A 24,754-nucleotide genomic window follows, 5' to 3' on the forward strand; every position below is an offset into this window, starting at 1 on the left:
AAACATTTGTAAGTTTTTGTATATTCTGTCAGGTTAAAAAAGTCAAACAGTTAATTATGTCAATTAAATCAAATCAGTTTATTACAGTTGTAAGGCCAGATACAGTTAATTATGTTGTAGAGTAGAAGTTTTAAAGAAATTATATTCAAATGCAAATTTAATGTACTGAAAAACGTACACATAGGAGAAAGAACAATGATTGTACATTTATTAATTTACAGAGAATGTACAATAAGATTAACTACGGCTAGTTTCGTGTGAATATGGAATTTGGGTGCTGAATGTTAAGAATGATATATAATAAGTAGTAAAAGCATATGTAACAATAAACAGGAAACTTAGCAAATGGTTCAACACCAAGCAGGAATTAAGACATAGGATGTGTGATGTTCCTTTGATTTACTTATTTATGGATAAATTACAAGGAATGCTTGAGATAGTGGCTGGGGACACAAATGTCCGTGCAGTTATGCATGCAGGCATTGTTGTCATATTGGCTAAGAACCTGAATGATCTGCAGAAAATACAAGACTGTGTGTTGCAATGAGGTATACAGATCTGACCATCAGTTTATCAAAGACCAAGGTAATCGTGTTTGACAGGGGAAATCAAATGAAAAATTGCAAGTTATACATAACTGGCAAAAAGCTAGAGTAAGTAAATGAATGTGTATACTTTTACAGCATTTTGTAAAAATGGGGAAACAGAATTTTTACGCTATACACATGCTGGTACAAAGATAGCGAATAGTAGGTAGTCCGTCATGGGGAATGTTTGTCAAAAGAAGTAAAAGAAGCAAAAAAAGAAGCTATGTATAAGAGTGTGCTTCTGTCTATTTTCTTATATGAAAGTGAGTGTTAGTATTTCAGGAAAAGCATAGAAGTTGAATGCAGCGAAACAGGTTTCTTAAGAAGTAAGAAGAGACAGGTGATAATGTGGAATGAATTCAAAAGTGAGTGATCAGTACTAAAGAAGTACATTGAATTTGTTTGTTCATCTAGAGAGAATGAATTAGGATTGAATTCCTAAACAAATACAGGAAGGAAGAGTGGATAAGCAAAAGTGAAGGAGAAGGCTGAGAAAATTATGGCTGAAATTGATGAGATCCTGAAAAAGAGAGAGGTGAGAAATTGAAAGCCAGTAAAGTAATTTATGATTTGGTATATGAATGTGGTGAAAACGAGGATGGTTTGCAAGGATAGAAGGATATGGAAACAGTAAATGATGTTAGTGTAAACTAGATTCAATTTTATTTCCTTTCTTTTTCTTAACTTATGCCCTTACATTCTTTCCCTTACTATCTCTTACTCTTTTTCTGGGCCCTGCATAATGCTACTTACCATAAAAGGGAATAGCATTATGAATACGTATTATGACTACAGATGAAATTATTCAGTTTAGTATATGTACAGAAAAGTGTGGTTTTCCTCCCAACAAAGAAACAGGTATCACTAAACAAAAAACACTAAAAAAGCAATTCAGATTAATATAGTCAAAATACATACTTTGTGCTTTATTTATAGCTTTATCAAGAAACACGGAATTAAACTTACCAGTGTACGGTTCTGCTTTTGTTGAAAACATGCTGGTAAATCTTCCCAATTACCTACTTTTATATCAAGTGGAATGAAATTGCAGTTGAGAGGCTCTCCATCCTAGATAAATCAAATAACAGTCACTTAGATCAGGAAGTCATTCAGTTCTCTAAAGGTTTCAAGGAAGAACTAGTTATTTACATGTAACTTAAGTGGTCATTTGTCACATGGATTATATCTCTATGTACACATTACATCCCTGTGTAGAGGCCATGTGGAAATGTATAGAGGTTACAGACTTCTTGTGAATCTCACCTTTTGTAACTCAGCACAGCTCACACTAAACCCCCTCAGTTCCAGAGACTGACATATAGAATTGAGAAGGTCAGTGTCATGTGACCACAAGTGGAGCACAAGGATATCTGTACATGAATTCAGATGAGCTTCATATATAGCTAAGTAATTGTTTCTTCATGGACTGATTCACACATGGGTAATTAGTTTATTACCTAGAGAAGGATCTGGTAGTCACATGCTGACTGAATAAAGTATGCATAAGGAAGCCTTGAAGAGGGTTCAAAGAAAGCAAGAGGACTTCCTCTACTTTGGTTCTGAGATGAGGCATGCTCAAATCTTCCAAAATATGAAACAGAGAATGAGATCCAGATGGTATACTTATCTTGCAAGAAGGAGAATAGATCCGGACAGTTCTGGAGAGTGAGATGCAAAAGGAATGAAATGTGGCTGTTGAAGCCACCAGGTAAGAAGATTGGCCAAATCCCTGCATATTTTTACAATGACATCTCAGAAATGGAATTGGTGAAAAAGTTATAGCAAAGGTTTGTTTCCAGGAGAATACATAGTTGTTATCTTGGCATCTATTCCATCCCAGTACAGAAGGTTAGGCATTGGAAATTGTCCCAACATGCAAAAAGTTCAATATTACAGTTGTCCTGAAGGGATTGCATGATGGGCATAAAAATGAGCCATGCTATCTCAATTTGAGTAGTCCACCAAGCTTGGCTGAGCTTGTCAGTGAGGACAAACTGCCAAAGTCCAACTTGTTGATATGTTGCAGTGCTTCTAGTACATACCAGGGGCCTTGGATATGAAGAGACTGCAGGTGAATCTATTGTAAGGATATGAATCAGGAAAGCAACTCTGCAATCTACATCCTTGGTGAGTATGTCTGCAACTAGCCCTCAGTGGAGGAGCTACATGATGCAAGGGGAGATTATGGATCCACTGGACTTCTGAACCTAGGAGGACAATATGAAGATATTATACTTGGAAAGGAGTGAATCCAAAGATGAAATGAACAATTGAGACCACAGCCACCATGAGTCCCAACAGTTGGAAGATAATATTGGTCCTCACTTCTACTGAGGAAATCTTGTATGCAAGCACCATAGCTTGCACAGCCATGGCAATGGGAAGAAATTGGCTCCCTTGGTAGCACTGATTCCCCAAGAAGTCAATAACTGTGTGGGAAGAATGGAAAACTTTTCACAATTCACTCAGAGTCCCAGATCAAGCAAAAGGAGAAGCACTTGAGAGACACAATGAGAAAACTCAGAATGGGATGATACAGTTATAGGTTAGTCTTCCAGTTTAAAAAATGTATACTTTATAGGGGAAGGAACATAACAACAGATACAGTGTCCTTATTCTAGGGTTCAAGGAAAGATCAAATAGTAAAACACAAAACTGCTAAGTGGAATGATTCACTATGATGCAGAGAAAACAAAGGAGGTAGAACACTGGAGATATATGAAGCTAGGTGTTTTGCAAATCAATAAATGTAAACTACATCCTTTTTTAGAAGACAGGAAGGATGACAGCAAGTGAAATCATCCTGAAGTGGGAGAGTGCCAGGTAATTAAGATAATGATATTCCTGCATAGGTAAAAGACCATCACCCTTCTTGACAGTGGTGAAATATCTTGAATACAAAATGGGAATGTAGTGCTCCAAAAGGACATGCTCAACTGCCCCTTTGTGGCAGAAAGACGCCTTCCTAGCATAATTCTAGAATTGCCCAGGAACCCACAGGACAATTCAACCTGTGGATAGCCCAGAATTCAGTGCAATAGCCTAGAAAACAATAGGTAAAATATTGGCCGTTCGTTAGAACAGCACAAATCCTGAAAGGGAGCCCAGCAGTGCCTAAACAAATAGTATGGGTGAAATCAAGATCTACATCTAATTAATTAAATGTATAGGCCACTAAGTTCCATTACTACTCTGGATAGCATACAACATGAAATAATTAAAAATAAAATAATACAGAGATCATACAAAACAAATGTCCAGAAAAAGAATGCTAACATCTAATGTTTAAACATTTAACATCTAAAACAAGCATCTCATAAGAGGTCCACCAATCAGTCTAGGAAAAAGTTAGGTTTTAAGACCTTTTTAATGTGAGGTGACCAAAGCATGAGTGCCTCTCCTTAGTATAGGTAATGGCACAATTGGTGCATTAAATTAATTTCTGCAAAGGCCTTCCTGACCACAGCTACCATCTGCTCCAAGAAGACCCTCAAATTGTGCATCAGTCTCAAAGGAGGATGTGCAACCCCATTGAGGACTAAAGGTTTACCATTTCCAGACCTGGGTGGTATGAATAACCACAGACACTTGTGTCTCCATCTTGTCAGGATTGCATCTGAGCCCATTTCTCTCCACCCAGACCTGCACAGCCTCCAGACACTGGGAAAAGATCTTGACAGCATCAGCTGGTCAGGGGTCAAGAGGTATAACTGGGTATTATCAGAATACTGATGACTTCACACACATGGCTGTGCAGGACAAGGGAGGTAGTAACAACATCTGGCAAGAATCTTTAGGTAAAGTACAGTATGAACATTTAATTGAAAAGGTGGCTATTTCCGCTCAAAGGAGAAGTATGACACAGACTGATGCAAGACAAAAAGGAAATGAGAATGTTGTAATCCCTATTTGCACACCACTATAAGCAACTTTTGGACCCTGTCCAGAGTAAAATCAGTTGATGTTAGTAATAAACAAGCAATCTTCATCAAAGGTTAAGGTACTCAATCCAGTGCTCCTAATACAGCAGAGCAGCAGAGAACGCCATAACCTTGGTTGTAGAACAAGCTGTACAAGCTGTTTAGCAAATTGTGCTGCTTGCCAGAAAAACCTGAATATGATGCTTGCAAATATCACAACCCACAAGAAGCAATGGTATTTTGCCACAAATGTCTGGTACTTAGCAATGTGAAGAGAGTCTACACCTCAGGAATATATTTTCTGACCTAGTCTCTATACTTTCTACTTTATCCCTCGATATCTATGTGGTTGCTAAGAGTTAACACCAACTTGATGGCACATAATCAATCAATGGAACATTACTGACTGTGGAAAGTGAATTAAGGCACCTCTATATAGCAGAATTGAGAGATATAGACTGAAAGAAAAATTAGCGCAACTTCTCTTTTACTCTATAAAGATTATCCATCCAGTGCAAGGGAGATGGCAGATGCTACAGTGGGGCAAAAAAGTATTTAGTCAGCCACCAATTGTGCAAGTTCTCCCACTTAAAAAGATGAGAGAGGTCTGTAATTTTCATCATAGGTATACCTCAACTATGAGAGACAAAATGGGGGAAAAAATCCAGAAAATCACATTGTCTGATTTTTAAAGAATTGATTTGCAAATCATGGTGGAAAATAAGTATTTGGTCACCTACAAACAAGCAAGATGTCTGGCTCTCACAGACCTGTAACTACTTCTTTAAGAGGCTCCTCTGTCCTCCACTTGTTACCTGTAGTAATGGCCCCTGTTTGACCTTGTTATCAGTATAAAAGACACCTGTCCACAACCTCAAACAGTCACACTCCAAACTCCACTATGGCCAAGACCAAAGAGCTGTCCAAGGACACCAGAAACAAAATTGTAGACCTGCACCAGGCTGGGAAGACTGAATCTGCAATAGGCAAGCAGCTTGGTGTGAAGAAATCAACTGTGGGAGCAATAATTAGAAAATGGAAGACATACAAGACCACTGATAATCTCCCTTGATCTGGGGTGCCATGCAGGATCTCACCCGGTGGGGTCAAAATGATCACAAGAACAGTGAGCAAAAATCCCAGAACCACACGGGGGGACCTAGTGAATGACCTGCAGAGAGCTGGGACCAAAGTAACAAAGGCTACCATCAGTAACACACTACGCTGCCAGGGACTCAAATCCTGCAGTGCCAGACGTGTCCCCCTGCTTAAGCCAGTACATGTCCCGGCCCGTCTGAAGTTTGCTAGAGAGCATTTGGATGATCCAGAAGAGGATTGGGAGAATGTCATATGGTCAGATGAAACCAAAGTAGAACGTTTTGGTCTAAACTCAACTCGTTGTGTTTGGAGGAGAGAGAATGCTGAGTTGCATCCAAAGAACACCATACCTACTGTGAAGCATGGGGGTGGAAACATCATGCTTTGGGGCTGTTTTTCTGCAAAGGGACCAGGACGACTGATCCGTGTAAAGGAAAGAATGAATGGGGCCATGTATCGTGAGATTTTGAGTGAACACCTCCTTCCATCAGCAAGGGCATTGAAGATGAAACGTGGCTGGGTCTTTCAGCATGACAATGATCCCAAACACACCGCCCGGGCAACGAAGGAGTGGCTTCGTAAGAAGCATTTCAAGGTCCTGGAGTGGCCTAGCCAGTCTCCAGATCTCAACCCCATGGAAAACCTTTGGAGGGAGTTGAAAGTCCGTGTTGCCCAGCGACAGCCCCAAAACATCACTGCTCTAGAGGAGATCTGCATGGAGGAATGGGCCAAAATACCAGCAACAGTGTGTGAAAACCTTGTGAAGACTTACAGAAAACGTTTGACCTCTGTCATTGCCAACAAAGGATATATAACAAAGTATTGAGATGAACTTTTGATATTGACCAAATACTTATTTTCCACCATGATTTGCAAATCAATTCTTTAAAAATCAGACAATGTGATTTTCTGGATTTTTTCCTCCATTTTGTCTCTCATAGTTGAGGTATACCTATGATGAAAATTACAGGCCTCTCTCATCTTTTTAAGTGGGAGAACTTGCACAATTGGTGGCTGACTAAATACTTTTTTGCCCCACTGTATCTAACAGGAGTCTCTTGCTATTTTTCTCAAAACTGGGATTGCGTGAATTAGGACTGGTGAAGCAGTGGTATCTTGCAGCTTGTAAATTGGATCCTCCACAATCTGAGAGGTTGAACTTCCAGGACAAGAAACTGCATCCTTGACAAACCTGTTCATTATAGAAATGGAATCATTCAGAGGATAATTAGGTAGCTCAGGTCTCCAACATGAGCATCTGGCAACAAACTAAATGGAGAAACCATCTGTATCAAGATCTCAGAGACATTAACTGTTGCCGTCTGAAAATTCATCCTGAATATTAAAGTATGATGAATAAGGCAGATCTCCCACAGTGACAGCAGAATGAGGGCATGGGAAAATCTAAAGATACAGACCTAATATCTGTAGAGAAAACAGCAATCCTGGAGCAATTGGCCATGTAGGACTGGAGCTTGAGATCTGCTTTGAAGAGATCAATATATCTCTTCTTAAGGACAGAGATGTCCAAAGGATATGAAAGCAACACCATAGGAAGGTGCTGGCTATGGGACTGTTCCAGGAAACAACTATCATAGTTAGGTTGAAAATTACATTGTCTAGATGGACGAAGGCAAGGAGAATGGAGTGGAAAGCCAGTACTCATAGTGGACTGTATTGCCATATCATGGAATGCTTCAGGAATTATGCACTAGCTGGATTGAAATCGTAATCTCGTTGATACTGCAAGATCCCTTTGTCAATCCTAAAAGAGAATGACTCAATGAGAAGCCACAGTGGAAACTGGAAAAAGGTGTTCCCAACAGCAAAAAATAGGTATGCTTGTGCAAATTCTCTCCCCAGTTTCTGCCAATCCCTTCTAACTTGTATCCCCCAAAACTCAGCCCCTTTGCCTTCTTGATGCAGTTCCATTCCACTACCCATAGTTATACAGAGTCTTTCAGGAAAGCTTTTCAGAGGGCGTAGAAAAGTATAATGAGCAAAAAAAAAGAAGAAAATATTGTACCAATCAGAATTCTACTTGTGCTTCTTTGAATCCAAAATTAATTACCCACCTTGGTGTAGACATGAATTCGTTCAGTGTTCCTACTTGCACAGAACATTAGGCTATGATATGTTAGAATGGATTCTGAATTGTTTACATACTCTGGAAATAAAAATGATTTCAATTTTACTACAAAATAATTTTACTTTCATCTCTTTATAACAGATTAGATAATGAACATGTCACTGCCGAAGCACGTCCCACTTGACTTACCAGGAAACTTCCCAGAAATCCCATGGGAGCAACCACACCTTTAGGTCCTGCCTACTCTGCTGTGGCACAGGGTTATTTAGTACTTGATAGGCTTATGTACTGGCCATCTGAGTGTTTTCTCTGTCTTGCCTACTCATGGAAAATTTTGGAGTAAATATGGGTTTGCTCATTCATTACATCTACCTAACAGCAATAGGGCATAAAACAAGAAGTATCTAAAATAACTTAAATGAAGCCCACCTCTCAGCAAAATCATATGAGAAAAGCAGTTTGAGCAAGTACCTTTGTATTACCAGTAAGTGCCCAATGCTGGATCTTTTCATTTATTTAAGAAATAATGGTAAAAGTAACTAATTCTATTTCAAATATATAATTCCCAGTAGAAATAGAGAACAACAACAATAGTCTCATGAAATAAATATTGAACTGAACTGAACTGAATTGAATAGGCCTAGACCTAGACCTAGGTTCAAATTCTTGCTTACAAGGATCCTTTAAGCCCTAGATACACCAGAAACACAGCTCCCATCTTTCTCTGTTGCAGTGTTCTAAGGAGGTAAAAGGTTATTACTGGAAAGATATTAAGATGTTGTATTACATTTCTATTACTGTACACCACTAGCATGTTAAAGTACATCATCCTTATCTGGCTATGTTCAAAGCCAATTGTATGCATAAAAACTATATAAACTAATGCTTTTTTTTTGGTGCCAGGGTTTGCCGCTGCCGTCTTCCTAGAGCTGAGAGAGAACAACTGCCCCAAAGTTACCCAGCTGACTTCCTGCTTAAGGCAGGACTAGAACTCAGAGTCTCCCAGTTTCTACTACAGTGACTTTAATGACTAAACCAAACTGGCTCTCACTTCTAATTCAGCAGATGAATATTCCATGATTTTCTTCAAAAGGGTAATCTTGGTATAGAGGGAAGCAAGTATGTTAATAAAGTTAATTTTGCAGATAAGTAAGAGTTTCCAGTAGGACATTTTCTTACATCAAGTCCAAATTGCCACAATACAAACTATAACTGTGCCACGAACTCCAAAATGTATTGAGTGCATCCTTGTAAGTCTTTCTAAGCACTCTGTTCAATAATGGAGGAGAGGAAGAATCCAACAGTGTTTACATTATTCTTTGAAATGTTTTGTATTCCAGTGTTGCACAAGTTGACTTCCACTAACATACTGAGTCTTCCCCTTCCTCTCATTCCCCTGCATTCTTCACTTCCACTCCAAATTGGCTCCAAAAAGTCCTCCAAACCCTTAGACTAGATAAAAATCTTCTTACCATTTCAGCTTTTGCAAATGTTATGCATAAGCTGATCACTGTGGGAAGAGCTGATAGTTCTCCAACTTTCAGATATTGAACAGCCCAAATCTGAGCATGTAATAATTATTGCCAGAAGGAAGCCAGTTTTTGTTACCTTCTTTCAGTTCTTGTTCACAACAGTCCAATTTCTTATCTGTTTTTTCATTAAGATGTATGGTATTTTTGATTGTATTTCCATCTTCACTTTCAGTAGAGACAAAGTCAGCCTGACTCTCCTTTTTTATAACTATGGGTGTTAAAAAGCAAGAAGGAATAACAGTTATATAATATGTTGCTGGGAAAGAAAAGCTAACACAAATGCTATGGTGTATTTCTGTTATAAAGCCTACTACTTAGTTCTCAAGAGAAGAGCTGCAGTTAGTTGTAGTTAACCACAACTAATTATATAGATAATTCTCAAATTGAAGGAGGCCAGGATATGTGCTTGCCAACTCCTTCTCTTGTAGTCATACACAGTAGCTGTGGATACAAAATGTCACATAGTCACCAAACATCTAGCAATTTTTAAAATAGTTTATTAAAACATTTAAAAGAACAAAATAAATAGTTATATAAAAAAAGATAGAAAAAGACATAGTGGAAAAAGAATAACATATCAGTAAATAAACAAAGAGTTTGCAATTATAATAAAATTTGAAATATTTTCATTCATTCATTAATTATATAGAATTAAGTTCATTGTGTCATGTTAAAAATAACTAGAAATCTCTATAAAACTCTAAATATAATATTAATATTGATATCACCACTATTTGTAATTATTTAAAAGGAAAAGAAAGAAAAGAGAAAGAGAATTTTAAAAAGGAAAAAATATAAGAAAAAATATGAAAAAATAAAAAAGGAAAAAAAAATCAATACACTACATTGTTTTAAATTCCTTCCCGTCGTACCCAACTGTTGATTACATCAATATATTTATAAACACTGGAATTGTTTCTAATTACTTTCTTTACATCTATTATTTCCTCCTTAGCACCTAGCAGTGCTATGTTTTGGTACTACCACAGATTTGGCACATTGAATAAACAACAATTGCATATGTTAAATGAAGGATGTGCCTACGTGTACATCTCCCTCTCTGAGCTTCCAAGGATTGCCACAGGACTTATGTTTTTAAATGTGACAGACAGGGTAATTATAGAATATTTGCATACTCTCTGGAATATTCTGCCCACGGAGATGAGATTGGCCCCCTCATTCCTGGCCTTCTGAAGGGCTTTGAAGACCTGGTTCTGCCACTTGGCCTGGGGTGGGGAGGGAATACATCAAGCGTGGGGATGGCCAGCCCCATAGATTCCTGCTGTCTTCAGCCCCAGATCCTTCATCTTCTTGGACTCTCTTCCTCTTTTTTAGTAATGTTTTTTTTTAATTTTTATGTTTTATGTATTTATATGTATTTATGGTTTTAATGTTTTCTGTGAACCACCCAGAGTCCCCCATTGGGGGGAGATGGGTGGGGGAGAAGTTAAATAAATAAATAAATAAATAAATAAATAAATAAATAAATAAATAAATAATGCTCATATTAGCAATACGTCATTAAAATTAAATGTAATTACTTTACGTTTACATTCAATTGAATTTAGCTTTTGTCCTGGTCCCACTTTTGTACCAGCAACACTTCCTTTCAGGCACCTGAGGTCAAATATGGCTGCAGACCTAGACCCTTGGGGATGAAATAAGTTCTACCCTGGAGCTCAGCTTTCTTCCTGCTCTCTTACGGCCACTTTCTTTTAGGAAAGCTCAAGATTTTATGTATATTATTCTTGGAGGGGAGGGAATGCCACAGATGCAGTAATAAAGATTAACAGAGTTGCTTGTTCTAAGTTAATGGATGGATGGCAGTTTTCAATTGGTAGTAGACTGTATCTGTATCACCAGGCTCCATTTCTGTCTTAGAAAAGGCATGGCTCCCAGCCTAACCTAATTACTGAAATCCAAGCAGGTCATATTCAATGAAACGATACCTATCTGAACACTGTAATATCCTCCTGGAAAATCTATCATTTCCAGATTTTGACATTCCATACCCCTCCTTGTATAGCATTTATAATATTACAAATCATGCCTCAGGTGCCTGCCATAAAATGACCATTAGATAATACATTTAAGTGGGTTATTAATTTTGATTCTTGCTTAAACCAGGAGGCAAAAAAATCAATTCATGTTTGCACCTAAGCACACCAATGGGCTATTCAGAAACAGGAATATATATCAACATTTTATTTTAATGTTAATCATTAAACTCAGACCTAGGCATATAACTTGAAGCTACTTTATCCCAGTAAGAAGTGTCATTCCCTGCACCAGAAAAATTAATGACTATCCCTTCTTTTGTTCCTGAAAAATTCCTCAAAGCCATTCTATTCATATTTAAAGGAAAGATATAATACTTCTAACTTATAGCTATGTAGTACAATTAATTTCTTTCTTTGCTCTGTATCTAGTTATGTATTAGGAATTTTATTCGCCTTTCTATATCAACCAAGATATTTCATTAATCTTGACACAGAAGAGACCTATCACTATGCATTTAAATGTAACAATAAAACCTTAATTTAAATTAATTTAATTTAAACATTATTCAGCATTATGTTAGACTTTGAAGAAGCAGAACAGTATTGACACTTTTGAACTTTGATGTTGGAGAAGACTCCTGAGAATACCGTGGATAGCCAAGGAAACCCAAAATGAATCATTGAACAAATCAATCCAGAGTTCTCACTCAAGGCACAAATAACCAGGCTCAACTTAACCTACTTCGGACTCATTATGTAAAGACCCAGCTCTCTGGAAAAGGCTCTAATGCTGGGAAAGGTGGAAAGAAAGAGAAGAAGAGGAGAATCAGCAACAAGGTGGGTGGACTCAGTTACAGTGGTGATGAGTGCACCATTGGAAGACCTGAAACACCAGGTTAGGGATAGTTCATCATGCAGACGATCTATCGATGTGCTCACTAGGAATCGAAATGACTTAATGGCACATAATCAATCAATAAATCAGCATTATGTCAGACCCATAAACTTTGACTAATCTTACTATATTTTATTTAAAAGTCAAAGCTTGAACAACTAGAGTCAATAAATTATAGTTAAGATCAAACTATTTGTGTGGGTCCAGACATAACTATTCGTTAAAAATGGAAGTGAAGACTTCCAATCTCTTCTACGGAAGCATGTCAAAGTACCTGAGAATGCATGTTTCTAAAATCAGAGCTGGATAATTTGTTTTCCTAATGAAGGAAGCACTCTCTCAGTGATAATCTGTTGGGTTGGGCTGCTGCAAGCAGTAGGTGGAACCAGAATCAAAAATGGGTAAGAAAATCCATTATCATGTATTTTTCTTCCTCTCACAAAGAGCTGGCTGCAAAGAAATAACAGACAGCTATTCATTCATTCATTCATTCATTCATTCATTCATTCATTCATTCATTCATTCATTCAATATAGCCACCCATCTCAGACCAGTGACTCTGGGTGGCTAACAACAATAAAAACAGTCAACATTTAAAACAGTACAAAAAATTAAATACAATATAAATGCAGCCAAGAGATCTTAAAAAATCGTTGGTATCAACACAACCATGAAACGGGTCCCTTCACACACTCGGGGCCCCAGGACCGGGCATAAAGCCAGGTCTACAAGGCCTTCTGAAAAGCCAAAAGGGTCGGGGCCATCCTAATCTCAGAAGGGAGGATGTTCCAGAGGGCAGGCGCCACAGCAGAAAAGGCATGTCTCCTGGTCCCCACCAGCCAACATTCCTTGGCTGACGGGACCTGGAGCATGCCCAACCTGCCAGACCAGATTGAACAGGTAGAAACAACTGAGAAAAGACGGTCCCTAAGGCAAGCCGGTCCCAAGCCATGAAGGACTTTATGGGTGACAACCAGCACCTTGAATTGCACCCGGAAACACACCAGCAACCAGTGCAGCTCCCAAAACAGTGGTGTTACATGTGCCGAGTAGCCGACACTATTTGCAACCCGGGCAGCTACATTCTGTCCAGCTGAAGCTTCCGAATGCTCTTCAAGGGCAGCCCCATGTAGAGTGTGTTGCAATAGCCAAACAGGAGGTCACGAGGGTATGAGTGACAGTGAGTAGAGCCTCCCGGTCCAGGAATGGGTGCAACTGACGCACAACCCAAAAGTAGGCAAAGGCCCTCTTACCCACGGCTGCCACCTGCTCTTCTAGCAGGAGCTGTGACTCCAAGAGGACCCCCAGATTGCGCACTGAGTCTGCCTGGGGCAGAGCCACCCCATCCAGAACCAAAGATGGAAGAACCTTGGTACTGGGAGGCCCAAACACCCAAAGCCACTCAGTCTTGCTTGAGTTGAGCCAAAGCCCACTGCGCCCCATCCAGGCCCCTACAGCCTCCAGGCACTGAGATACAGTACTGTGCAAACGTTTTAGGCAGGTGTGAAAAAATGCTGTAAAGTAAGAATGCTTTCAAAAATATATATTGTAATTGTTTATGTTTATCAATTTACAAAATGCAAAGTGAGCAAACAGAAGAAAAACCCAAATCAAATCAATATTTGGTGTGACCACCCTTTGCCTTCAAAACAGCATCAATTCTGCTAGGTACACCTGCACATAGTTTTTGAAGGAACTTGGCAGGGAGGTTGTTCCAAACATCTTGGAGAACTAACCACCGATCTCCTGTGGATGTAGGCTGCCTCAGATCCTTCTGTCTCTTCATGTAATCTCAGACAGACTCGATGATGTTGAGATCAGGGCTCTGTGAGGGCCAAACCATCACTTCTAGGACTCCTGGTTCTTCTTTACACTGAAGATAGTTCTTAATGACATTGGTTTTATGTTTGGGGTCATTGTCTTGCTGCAGAATAAATTTGGGGCCAATCACACGCTTCCCTGATGGTATGGCATGATGGATAAGTATCTGCCTGTATTTCTCAGCATTGAGGACACCATTGATCCTGACCAAATCTCCAACTCCATTTGCAGAAATGCAGCCCCAAACTTGCAAGGAACCTCCACCATGCTTCACTGTTGCCTGCAGACACTCATTATTGTACCGCTCTCCAGCGCTTCAGCAAACAAACTGCCTCCTGCTACAGCCAAATATTTCAAATTTGGACTCCAGTCCAGAGCACCTGCTGCCATTTTTCTGCACCCGTTCCTATGTTTTCATGCATAGTTGAGTCACTTAACCTTGTTTCCACATCGGAGGTATGGCTTTTTGGCCACAATTCTTCCATGAAGACCACTTGTGGCCAGACTTCTCCAGACAGCAGATGGGTATGTGCTGATGGCACTGCTGGACATCTTCTGATGTCAAAGGGAAGTAAGCATGATGTGTCTTTCATCTGCTGCATTAAGTTTCCTTGGCCCACCACTGCATCTACAGTCCTCAGCGTTGCCCGTTTGTGGTTCTTCTAAAGAGCTTGAACAGCACATCTTGAAACCCCAGTCTGCTTTGAAATTTTTGCCTGGGAGAGACCTTGCTGATGCAGTATAACTACCTTGTGTCTTGTTGCTGTGCTCAGTCTTGCCATGGTGTATGACCTGTGACATGAAACTGTCTTCCACAACCTCACCTTAGTAGCAGAGTTTGGCTGTTCCTCACCCAGTTTTAAGCCTCCTACACAGCTGTTTCTGTTTCAGTTAATGACTGTGTTTCAACCTACATATGAAATTGATGATCATTAGCACCTGCTTGGTATAATTGGCTCATCATACACCTGACTCTAATCCTACAAGATCCCTGACTTTGTGCAAGTGTACAAAGTGTGCAAGTGTAAGAATTGATGCTGTTTTGAAGGCAAAGGGCAGTCACACCAAATATTGATTTGATTTAGATTTTTCTTCTGTTTGCTCACTTTGCATTTTGTAAATTGATAAACAAACAATTACAATATATATTTTTAAAAGTATTCTTACTTTACAGCATTTTTTCACACCTGTCTAAAACTTTTGCACAATACTGTAGGACATCCACAGCATCACTCAGACAGCCCGGGGAGGAGATATAAAGCTGGGTATCATCAGCATACTGATGATACCTTACCCCGAACTGTCGGATCACCTCACCCAGCAGCCTCATGTAGATGTTAAATAACAGGGATGAGAGAACTGAGCTCTGTGGCACCCCACACAGTAGGGGCCATGGACTGAACCTCTCCCCTCCTACCAACACCGACTGGAACCAACCCTGGAGGAAGGAGGAGAACCAGCACAACAGAGTGCCCCCCACCCCCAACTCCTGAAGCCAGTCCAGAAGGATACTATGTTCAATGGTGTCGAAGGCCGCCGAGAGGTCAAGAAGAGCAAGGATGGAAGCACTGCCCCCATCCCGCTCCTGCCAGAGATCATCCAAGAGCGCAATCAATGCCATCTCAGCCCCATATCCCAGCCTGAATCCTGACTAAAAGGGGTCCAGATAATCCGCTTCATCCAGAGCCTTCTGAAGCTGCCATGTGACCACTTTCTCAACAACCTTCCCTAAAAAGGGGAGGTTGGAGACTGAACGAAAACTATTCAGATTAGTTGGGTCAAGCAATGGCGCCTTGAGGAGGGGGTGTACCACTGCCTTAAGAGCCGGCAGGACCACCCCCTCCCTCAAAGAGGAATTAACCACCACCAAGACCTAATTACATGTCCTCTCCCGGACAGCCTTGAACAGCCAGGAGGGGCACGGATCTAATACAGAAGTGGCAGAACTAACAGCTACAAGAACCCTGTCCGCTTCCTCAGATTCAACAGGCTTGAGTTCCTCCCAGATAACCATGCAAGACTCAGCCCCCGTAGCCCCCACTGGCTTTGCATCAAGGCTGGAATTCAACGCAGAGCAGATGTGAGGGACTTTATCTGCCAGATGCTCAGCATATTCCTCACAAGGGCCCTGAAGGCAGACCCCCAAATTACTTCCTCCGAGTAGGGTCTGGGTCACCCGAAACAGGGCTGCTGGGTGGCTATCTGCAGATGCAATAAAGTTGGAGAAATAATTACATTTCGCCGCCCTTACCACCTTACAAAAGTTACACTAAGAATTTTGAAATTAGCCCAAAGGGAACATGCAAACACGTACAAGTTACTTATCCCTATGATAAATTACACTTTGGCATATTATCCAAAGAGCCTGCTTTTAAAAAGTAACAAAATACAAAACACAATTTTAGGACATAGGAATATCAGATATCCTTCCCAAAGATAAAGCAGCTGATATGCCTTCAAAATGAATTTCCAGGATAGTTTCCTATTACATACCTACCCAGAGTCAGATCAAAAACTTCAATAAATAAATAAATAAATAAATAAAATAAAATAAAATAAAATAAATAGAAGTATAGGGACTATACTTTTCAAAAGAAAACAGAATAACACCTCTAACAATAAGATATCATAGAAATTAAATTTATATCATGGCCAACTAAATTTACTGCTGTAAGCCCTTAATTTATGTAATATTACACTTTTTGACCCAACTGCTAATTTCTGCTTCAAGCATTAAACATTAGGATATTTGGGTATGTGTGGTATAATACAAACAGACTAATCAAATGTGTTAAAACAATGAAAGAAAGTTCTAACAGGAACAAGTGTTTACTTACTATTCTTTCTGCGAGGAGATTCACACATTTCACAATAAGGGAGCAATGAACTATTACTGTAAGTGCAAAGACTGCAATGCCAGATTACTTCAGAAGCAAATCCTTTGCTTGACTCAGGTAACAGGATACAACCATCCTCCTGGGAAGTTTCTTCTGTAAATGAATTGTTTCTTTTTCTGAACAAAGATTTTCTCTCTCCTCTATTAGGAACGAGCTTAGGTGTAGATGGATCTAAAGGTCTTGGTCTCTTTGCCTCTCTATAAAGCACATCCAGATCATCTGGTCCCTGAGGATCTAGGTTTCTGCCATTCTCCAGATCCTTTTCCTCCAAGGCTTGAGAAGAATTTGAACTCAAGCATGGAGATGTATTATAACAAGAATCAATTTTTCGCTTTTTCTCCATATCTGGTTTTGGCGAAAAGAAGTCACGAATATCATGTTGCTTCTCCCTTTCAAACTAGGATAGAGGACCCAACAGTCATTACTTTGCTTAACACAAGAATGCCCCTTTCCTTACCAACCACTATTCATTACCCTTTCATTACCAACCACCATCTCCTATTCCAATTCTACCATTTTAGGTAGTTCTGAATTTTAAGAGACAATTTGACATATTAAGAAAAAAAGTAATATTCTATATTTTAGGGTATAGAAATTCATTAGTATTAACATTCTGCTAACATTATTAAAACTATTATTTCTGAGTGATGTAGTCTGACAAACAGTGCAATTATTTTTGCAAAGGTTGGATTCCATTAAATGCTATGCATTAGCCGTGATTTTTTTTAAAGTTTAGGGTATTGTATACAGAGCTTTTAAAATAAAATGGTACAAATTAGATGCCGAATGAAATGGTAAGGTACTAGCTACTTTAGACATTTAAATAAATCTTCACAAAATGAAGTACTAATATTTTGGTCAAATAACATATATGTAACTGATTTTAATCTTTGCTATATTTAGAATAGAACAATAAGAATTATGTTTGTTTCTATGGATTTGGATGTGATCTTGGAGCTCAAATGACACTACTGCCTAGTTTTCCAAGAAAATGAGCCACATAATTAATTCTGAGCCTGTCTTTTTTAATTGGGAAAATGATGTTGTGAACAGAGAGGTCTCTTTCTGCCAGTGGTGATCATTTTTAGATTTCACAATCTGACATTTATATCAAGAATTATCAGTGAAGCTTACAATGAGGCTAATACCCTAAATCATGTGTGAAAGGCTACCTGAGTCAACCCAGAACCAAAGCATTAAAGCACATTAATCTGCTATCATCTACCATTAAGTTTCTGCAGAATACATTAAAACTCCCTACGCAGTTATCAAAGACTAAATAGAATTATAATCAGTAGATGTAAGCATCTGCTAGAAGCTCTGATAATGTCACACATGTCACAATGCCCTTACCAAATGACATACTGTATCTAATTAGCATCATTTGTGCAACGTCATGACATGTGGAATGTCAGCTCCCTCCCCCCAAAGCCTAGGTCAGCAAATCCCACCGAAACAATTATCCATAAAATATACTTATGGGTTTAAGAGAAAAATAAAAGAATATTTTAAATATAAAATCAATGCATTTACAACAGACCCTATGGATATTTCACTTCACCACTGATTCTGAAACGGTATTACAACAGCTGATATTAATTATTACAGAATGCTCTGTGACAGTCAGTTATTATAGTGGATCTAAACCAAAATGAGAAATACATCAAAAACATAGTATTATTCTTAGAAACTGCATAGGATTTATACATATATATTCTTACACTGGTGAATAACATCCCATCCTTGATTTCATTTAGACCTTCATTTGGGGTCCAGGCTTCAGCAAAATTCAAAAAATCCCATTTATCTTTGTCACCTTCTGGTGCCTGTAGTTTTTCTTTCTTGCCATTTAATGTGGTACCTGTAACTTTGGCCTACATATTAAATGAAAGAATTAAAAAAAAACCCACACTTTATTATTTATCTATTTGTCTTATACCCAACTTCCTGCTCTGATAAGCATCCAAGATGGCAAACAAAATGGAGTATGACCCTTAGAAACAGAAATTAAAACTCTGGTGTTTAAGAGTTGCGTCTCTGCAGATTTCTAAGGCAAAATTTCCATGGAACATAATCCATAATGTCTCATTGGAATATTGAATTATCATCTACTACTTCACATAAAGCTCCCCAGCACCCAAACAATTCTCAGATGGCACCATCAGAAATTAACAGCAAAATAGCTGGTTTTCAGCTATGCAATTCTTACATTTCCCCCCCTGTTGAAGCCAAAATAGACCTATTAAGCCTCAGGGACATAATTAATTTCCACATTACATCTTTACATGCCCAACCTTCCCCAAAAAGAGGTAAGAAAGTTTGGCTCTACCCATCTGACATTACCAAGCCTTTTCTGGGCCTTGAAAGGTAATATAACGACAAAGTGCCAAGCACCAAAAAAAGACTGCCGGCTCTCAAAGTATATCATCCAAAATTATTTACAGTTCTAAAAATAACAACTGTTTAGTTTTTATTTCTGTTAGCCACCTTCCAAAGAATCTGAAAAGTCTGCCTCTAAGGATATATGATTATTATCTTTTCAAAAACGAAGGAACAGTTATTCCTTATTTCTACTTCCCAGCACCTTGGAAAGTCTTACAAGCAATTAGAAACTTCCCATGGCCTAATTTTAATGTATGAAACTTCTCATATATTAAATCTTAGGACTGTGACTAAGTTCAGATTCCATAGTTTTAATAACTTCCCCCATCCCTGCATTATTTACCATGTTGTGCAGTAAATTATGGAGAATGTGAAAACATGCATATTATGTGACCTCTGAGTTGGGCTAATAGAAGTGTTCTTAGTACAGTATCTGCAGAGATGACAGATGGAGCATCCCAAATAATCTAATAGTTCTTGAATTCTATAGTTCAACAATTAGAATTGATGTCCCAAAACAAATTATTTTTCATTCCAAGGGTCTTGATTTGAGGTCTTTAATGTCAGATTAAGATAAATAAAGTCAAAACACGGAATATTTCCAAGGGTAAAGGCTGCTTCTTACTACTGTCTAACTGCCTTTTCCGAGCATTAATTACCTACATAAATATTTCCTCTGTTATAATATCCTCATGCTTTAAAAACTGAGACACTTCTGCTTTCTAAAGTATGGGTTCAGAGCCTTCTAAGGAATTTTTGTGGCAAAGAAACTTTTAAGTGCCATTATTTCTTGGCTTTTTCTTCAGATACATAATATTCTTCTTAAGAATCAAAACCAAGCAAAACTTGATTGGAAAAAGGGATATTGGGGTGAAAAAGGAACAGCACAGCATGTATATATCAGTACTATACAAAACCTTCAGCAGCTGGAGCTTCCGATGATTAATCATACCTTACGATTCAACATTGCCCACATTACAGAGTCAAAAGTTCCATTTGCAATAAGGTAATGGATATTCACAGAGCTATTCTGTCCTATCCGATGGGCTCTGTCTTCTGCTTGTTTTATATGTCCAGGGTCCCAGTATAGTTCAGCAAAAACAACGTGAGTGGCAGCGGTGAAAGTTAAACCCTAAACACAGTGAAGACACAAATCCTTATATCATTTATCAAAAAGGCAACCATCAATGCCATTTGTAACCTTACAGTCTTTTATAGAAATTTTGGGGAACATTTAGTGCTGTAACTAGACAACACGTTCCTCTTTATCTTGGCTCACAAGGTTTTGTCTTGTATGTAAAAGTTAGCTCAAAAGGCAAAGTTGCAAGTCGTGGCAAAAGGTATTTATAGTTGGAATTCTTGTCCGACATCTCATTCTACCTCTCCCTTAACTGGAATAGCATTGTTAATTTTTTTTTCGCAGTAATAAAGCTCTTACCTCATCTCTGTAGCTCCCTCCTAACTATCTCATAAGAATATTGCATTATATAGACAGACATACTAATTTGTACATGATGTGCTCCTATGTATTTTGCAAATGACATTAGTTTCTGGATAAGCTCTACACTATAGGACTGACAGAAGCCTATCCACTGGAATAACAGAACAAGGGCAAAGTGAGGAAAAGATGCATAGCGCTTAAGCTAAGTTCTTTAAAATCATTTAGGTTCCAGAAAAACTTATTATCTGGTAACAGAAAAATAATTTGTAAATATGCAGAGATACGTATTCTGAGCAAATATAGTTAACAATATAGACACATCCTAGTAGCTGGGGTCTGCACTACGATTTGTGAAATTTTTTTGAGCTTCTGATATAACATCCCTGGAATTATCCTAGATGAAATTTTGGTTCTTTTTTGGGAAGTGCTATGCAGTTGGACAATTATTTGGCTTTATTTTAGCCCCCCCCCCCCCCATGGAGGCAATCATGTAACCAAAAGCAACTGCTTGTCTTGGAGCCCATGAAAATGGACCTGGGAAATGAGAATATTAATGACTAAATTACAGAAGTTGTTAGTTTAGTCTTACAGTGTATAATGCTTAGCAAGAAAATTAAAGCATTTTTGCAAAATGTTGCAATGTGTTGATTCTGGCATCTATCTAGTTAGACTGAGACATCACTGCTGGAATTTGCTTAAAAGAAACTGAGTAAGAATGTTAGAAGTTCTGGATCCTGAACTTTCCTTCCACTATTGCAAGGTTTCCTACTATTCAGGACCATTCTGACCAGCTAAGGTTCTGTCTAACAGAAAGTAAAGGAGATTTTAAGCTCTCCTTCCCTTTATACCCCACATCCAATTCCGTTCTGGACCTGGCAAATATCGTCCTTCTAGCTGTGAGCTTTCCATGCGTAGATATCCATTTATGGAACTTAATCTAAGTGCTTTTAAGGTATTTTGCCATACTGCTTTTGAAAATAATTTTACCAGTGTTCTGTATCACGGTACAATTTTATGGTGCATTTAACTAATATACCTCGTAGTTTTAATCTATACTGATGGATTGTGAAATATAAGCCCACTATCCTACAACAAAGGGATGGGGTTTTATTCTATTTGCTTCTTAGGGGTATACTAATATGCATAATAATGACCAACAGATGCTTTGCACAATAGTCAGTTAAGAATGGTTAATTCAGCATCTATATCAGACATTTTATTTAGGCATTTGCTTACAGATAATGGCACAGACCTTATGATGTTCTATCAATTACAGGAACAGTTTTTATCTCCAAGCATTTACTTTAGCTTGGACCAAACAGAAGATTATATATAATTAAATTATTACCTGGCCAGCAGCCTGAATGCTTAAAACAGCCACTCTGGTATCTGGGTCTTTTTGGAACTGATTTACAAGATTTGTTCTTTCTGCTGAAGATACACTGCCATCTATCCGTATATAACGAACCTGTACCATATAAAGTAACAGTTACCTGAAGCTAAATTGAAGAGAATGCTTGGCTTTTGAAAGAGAAAAATTGGCAACTGGGAAACAAAGATGCTGATGAGATTACTCGATTTCACACTGAATACTGCCAGATCGATCACAATTAAGGTATTATGCAACTGGTTCAACCTCAAAAGAATAGCAGCTTTGGACACACCATTTTTGCTTCACAGGTATTTATGATACCTTACACTTTTCAGGAATATAGGTCCCTACCTTGAAAAGGTAACAATTTTTAACTCAACAGGGAAGATTGCTCTAGTCTTCCACAGTAAGAACAAGTATGAAGGTCTGCTGGCCAGAGTGCTGCTGCCTCATGGCTAGAAGGGCCCAGATTGCGGTAATCTCTGTCAGATTGCATCATCTTCTACAGCAGGAGCATAAAGAAGAATGTTACTAGGAACCAGAAGTAGTTAGGTCACTATCAATAGAACCAAAACTAAAAGAATGACACCAAAGGAGATCTTATCTTTGGGGGATCCAAAAGCAATGATGTAGAAACAGAACTGGACCTCCCAGATAAGCTTTACATAAGTTTAGGAGAGGCAGAGAAAATGTTGGGCATGGCAGGAATTATGGAATGATATTATGAAGTGGAAGCAACAATATTGGTTGAGGAATCTGCAGTTCATGCTCTGTCCTTATCTGAAGACAACAGATAATGGCCCTTGTAAGTTTCCTATGCTCCAATGATAACATGGGGCTGTCTTTAAAGATGATTCAGAAACTTTAAAGGGCACAACATGGGGTTGTTTGAATATTGGGAGAGCAAGGCAGTAGATCATGTGACACTTCTACTGAACCAACTGTACTTGTTGCCTATATATTATTATTTAATATTAAAATATTAATGCTTGGTCAACCAGTGCAATACAATAAAAACATTGCTATTGGTCTGGACAATTTAGAATCAAGTTATTTAAGGTGCAACCATCAATTTCAATACATTTCAAATATTACAGGTCAAAAATTCAAATTAACAGGGTAATATCTACAAACATAATATGTAACATATACATTTTTTAAAAAAGGAATGTCATAGAAATTTAAAACCATAGACAAAACAACTTAGGTAAATGTAACCATATTGCTTGAAAATCCTTTCCTTGCTTCGTTTCAAGAACAGTTAGTTTTAACATTAACCCATATCAACACCCACTAGCAGTTTTGACATTAGCATTATATTATTTGCAAAAACAGTTAAGCTACCTTGCACAAACCCAAAGAAGAGAACCTTGATGATAATGAGCTCCTGTTTGTGGAACTCTCATAGATGAGAAATTTGGGGAAATAAAAGTCTAATTTTGCCTTCCACAACAATTTATTCTGCAAGTTAAAATGTAATGAATTCAGGTCTATGTGTCCCTTCTGCCCTCTACTATTTAAATATAAAATTTTGTTTTGTTTAATAAAATACATAAAACACAGACACAGAGAGACATAAAAATAATCCCTGTATTTTCTTTTGCAACTAAGATCACAGATCACTTGAAAGCAAAAAATTGTATTCAGTAGAAAAAACCACAAAAGCATATTCAAATTTATCTTAGCATTTTGGATGCCAAGGAAGCAGAGGTCAGGAATTAACCTCTCTCTAAGGCTGTACGCTATCTTTTATACTGCTTATGATTTATAATTAGTTCCTTAGGCCTTGACCACTCCACATAACTGCTATTCATTATGTCCATGCATTGTAATGCATTAGCCGGTATATCTTTCATCTTATCTATATAAATAATAACATTACTAAATTTCCAGTAAAACTCTGCAACAGCCTATCATCTGCCTCTTGTCTGGTTGATGATCCTCCTTTGGTTAAAACTGAATGTTTTGCTACCTTGACCTCTAGTCTACACTGCCTCATAGCACACAGCTCAGCAAATGTTTTGTGTTGGTCATAAGTAAAACTCTTTTAGATTAGGGCTGCTGAGCAAGCATCTTACTGCCTTGTACCCTTAGAACATCTGAAGTGGCTTATTAGCGTGCCTTGACAAGTAAGGTCGGATGCAACCCTATGCTGCATATGTATACACTTTCTTTTTTTTAATGGAAAGGCATGACTGCCATAAACAAAAGTTGGTTTTGAATTACAGGTAGTCCCCAGGTTAAGAATGCCCAGTTTATGGACAACCCATAGTTAAGAACAGAGCCTATTGCAGCAAAATTCTAGTTAAATACACAATGATTTGAGTTAATTACACAATACTACTTATATAGTATTATACGATAATAATGTTCTGGCTTACATACAAATTCAACTTAAGGACAGACCTTGGGAATGGAATTTGTTCTTAAACTGAGGACTACCTGTACACTTGAGTCCTAGTGACTGTACATGCACAAACCCATGTGTTTTCTTGGAATTGATTTGCACTGCCTTCTTCCAAAATTTTTCTTTGGCTTTCTGGCCTGGCCAGTTTTCCCTGTGATGGTCTATGGAAGTGAAAGTTGGACTTTGAAGAAGCAGGATAGGAAAACAATTGACACTTTTGAATTCTCATGTTGGAAAAGACTCCTGAGAATACCACAGATAGCCAAGAAAACAAACAAATGGATCATCAAACAAATCAACCCAGAGTTTTCAC

The 24,754-nt window shown here is 38.3% G+C and overlaps 1 protein-coding gene across 4 annotated transcripts in view; it reads right to left on the minus strand.

Annotated features, from left to right (window-relative positions):
• ZRANB3 (zinc finger RANBP2-type containing 3) overlaps window positions 1–24,754 on the minus strand; it is a 63,134-nt gene that overhangs the window by 6,988 nt on the left and 31,392 nt on the right. For 3 of the 4 annotated variants that reach the window (XM_088146499.1, XM_088146498.1, XM_025165939.2), the window contains exons 10-16: window positions 22,011–22,130; window positions 20,174–20,353; window positions 18,561–18,713; window positions 16,780–17,236; window positions 9,303–9,434; window positions 7,681–7,772; window positions 1,554–1,655 (exon numbers count right to left, since the gene is read on the minus strand). In XM_088146499.1, the coding sequence (XP_088002625.1) occupies window positions 1,554–1,655; window positions 7,681–7,772; window positions 9,303–9,434; window positions 16,780–17,236; window positions 18,561–18,713; window positions 20,174–20,353; window positions 22,011–22,130 (1,236 nt within the window). The remainder of the gene's footprint in view (window positions 1–1,553; window positions 1,656–7,680; window positions 7,773–9,302; window positions 9,435–16,779; window positions 17,237–18,560; window positions 18,714–20,173; window positions 20,354–22,010; window positions 22,131–24,754) is intronic. The other variant, XM_088146500.1, reaches the window with a different exon arrangement.

Source organism: Python bivittatus, unplaced genomic scaffold, assembly GCF_059951505.1.
Source record: "Python bivittatus isolate LINGU-HERP-01145 unplaced genomic scaffold, Pbiv_v1 ctg000480_np1212, whole genome shotgun sequence".
NCBI classification, from domain to species: domain Eukaryota; kingdom Metazoa; phylum Chordata; class Lepidosauria; order Squamata; family Pythonidae; genus Python; species Python bivittatus.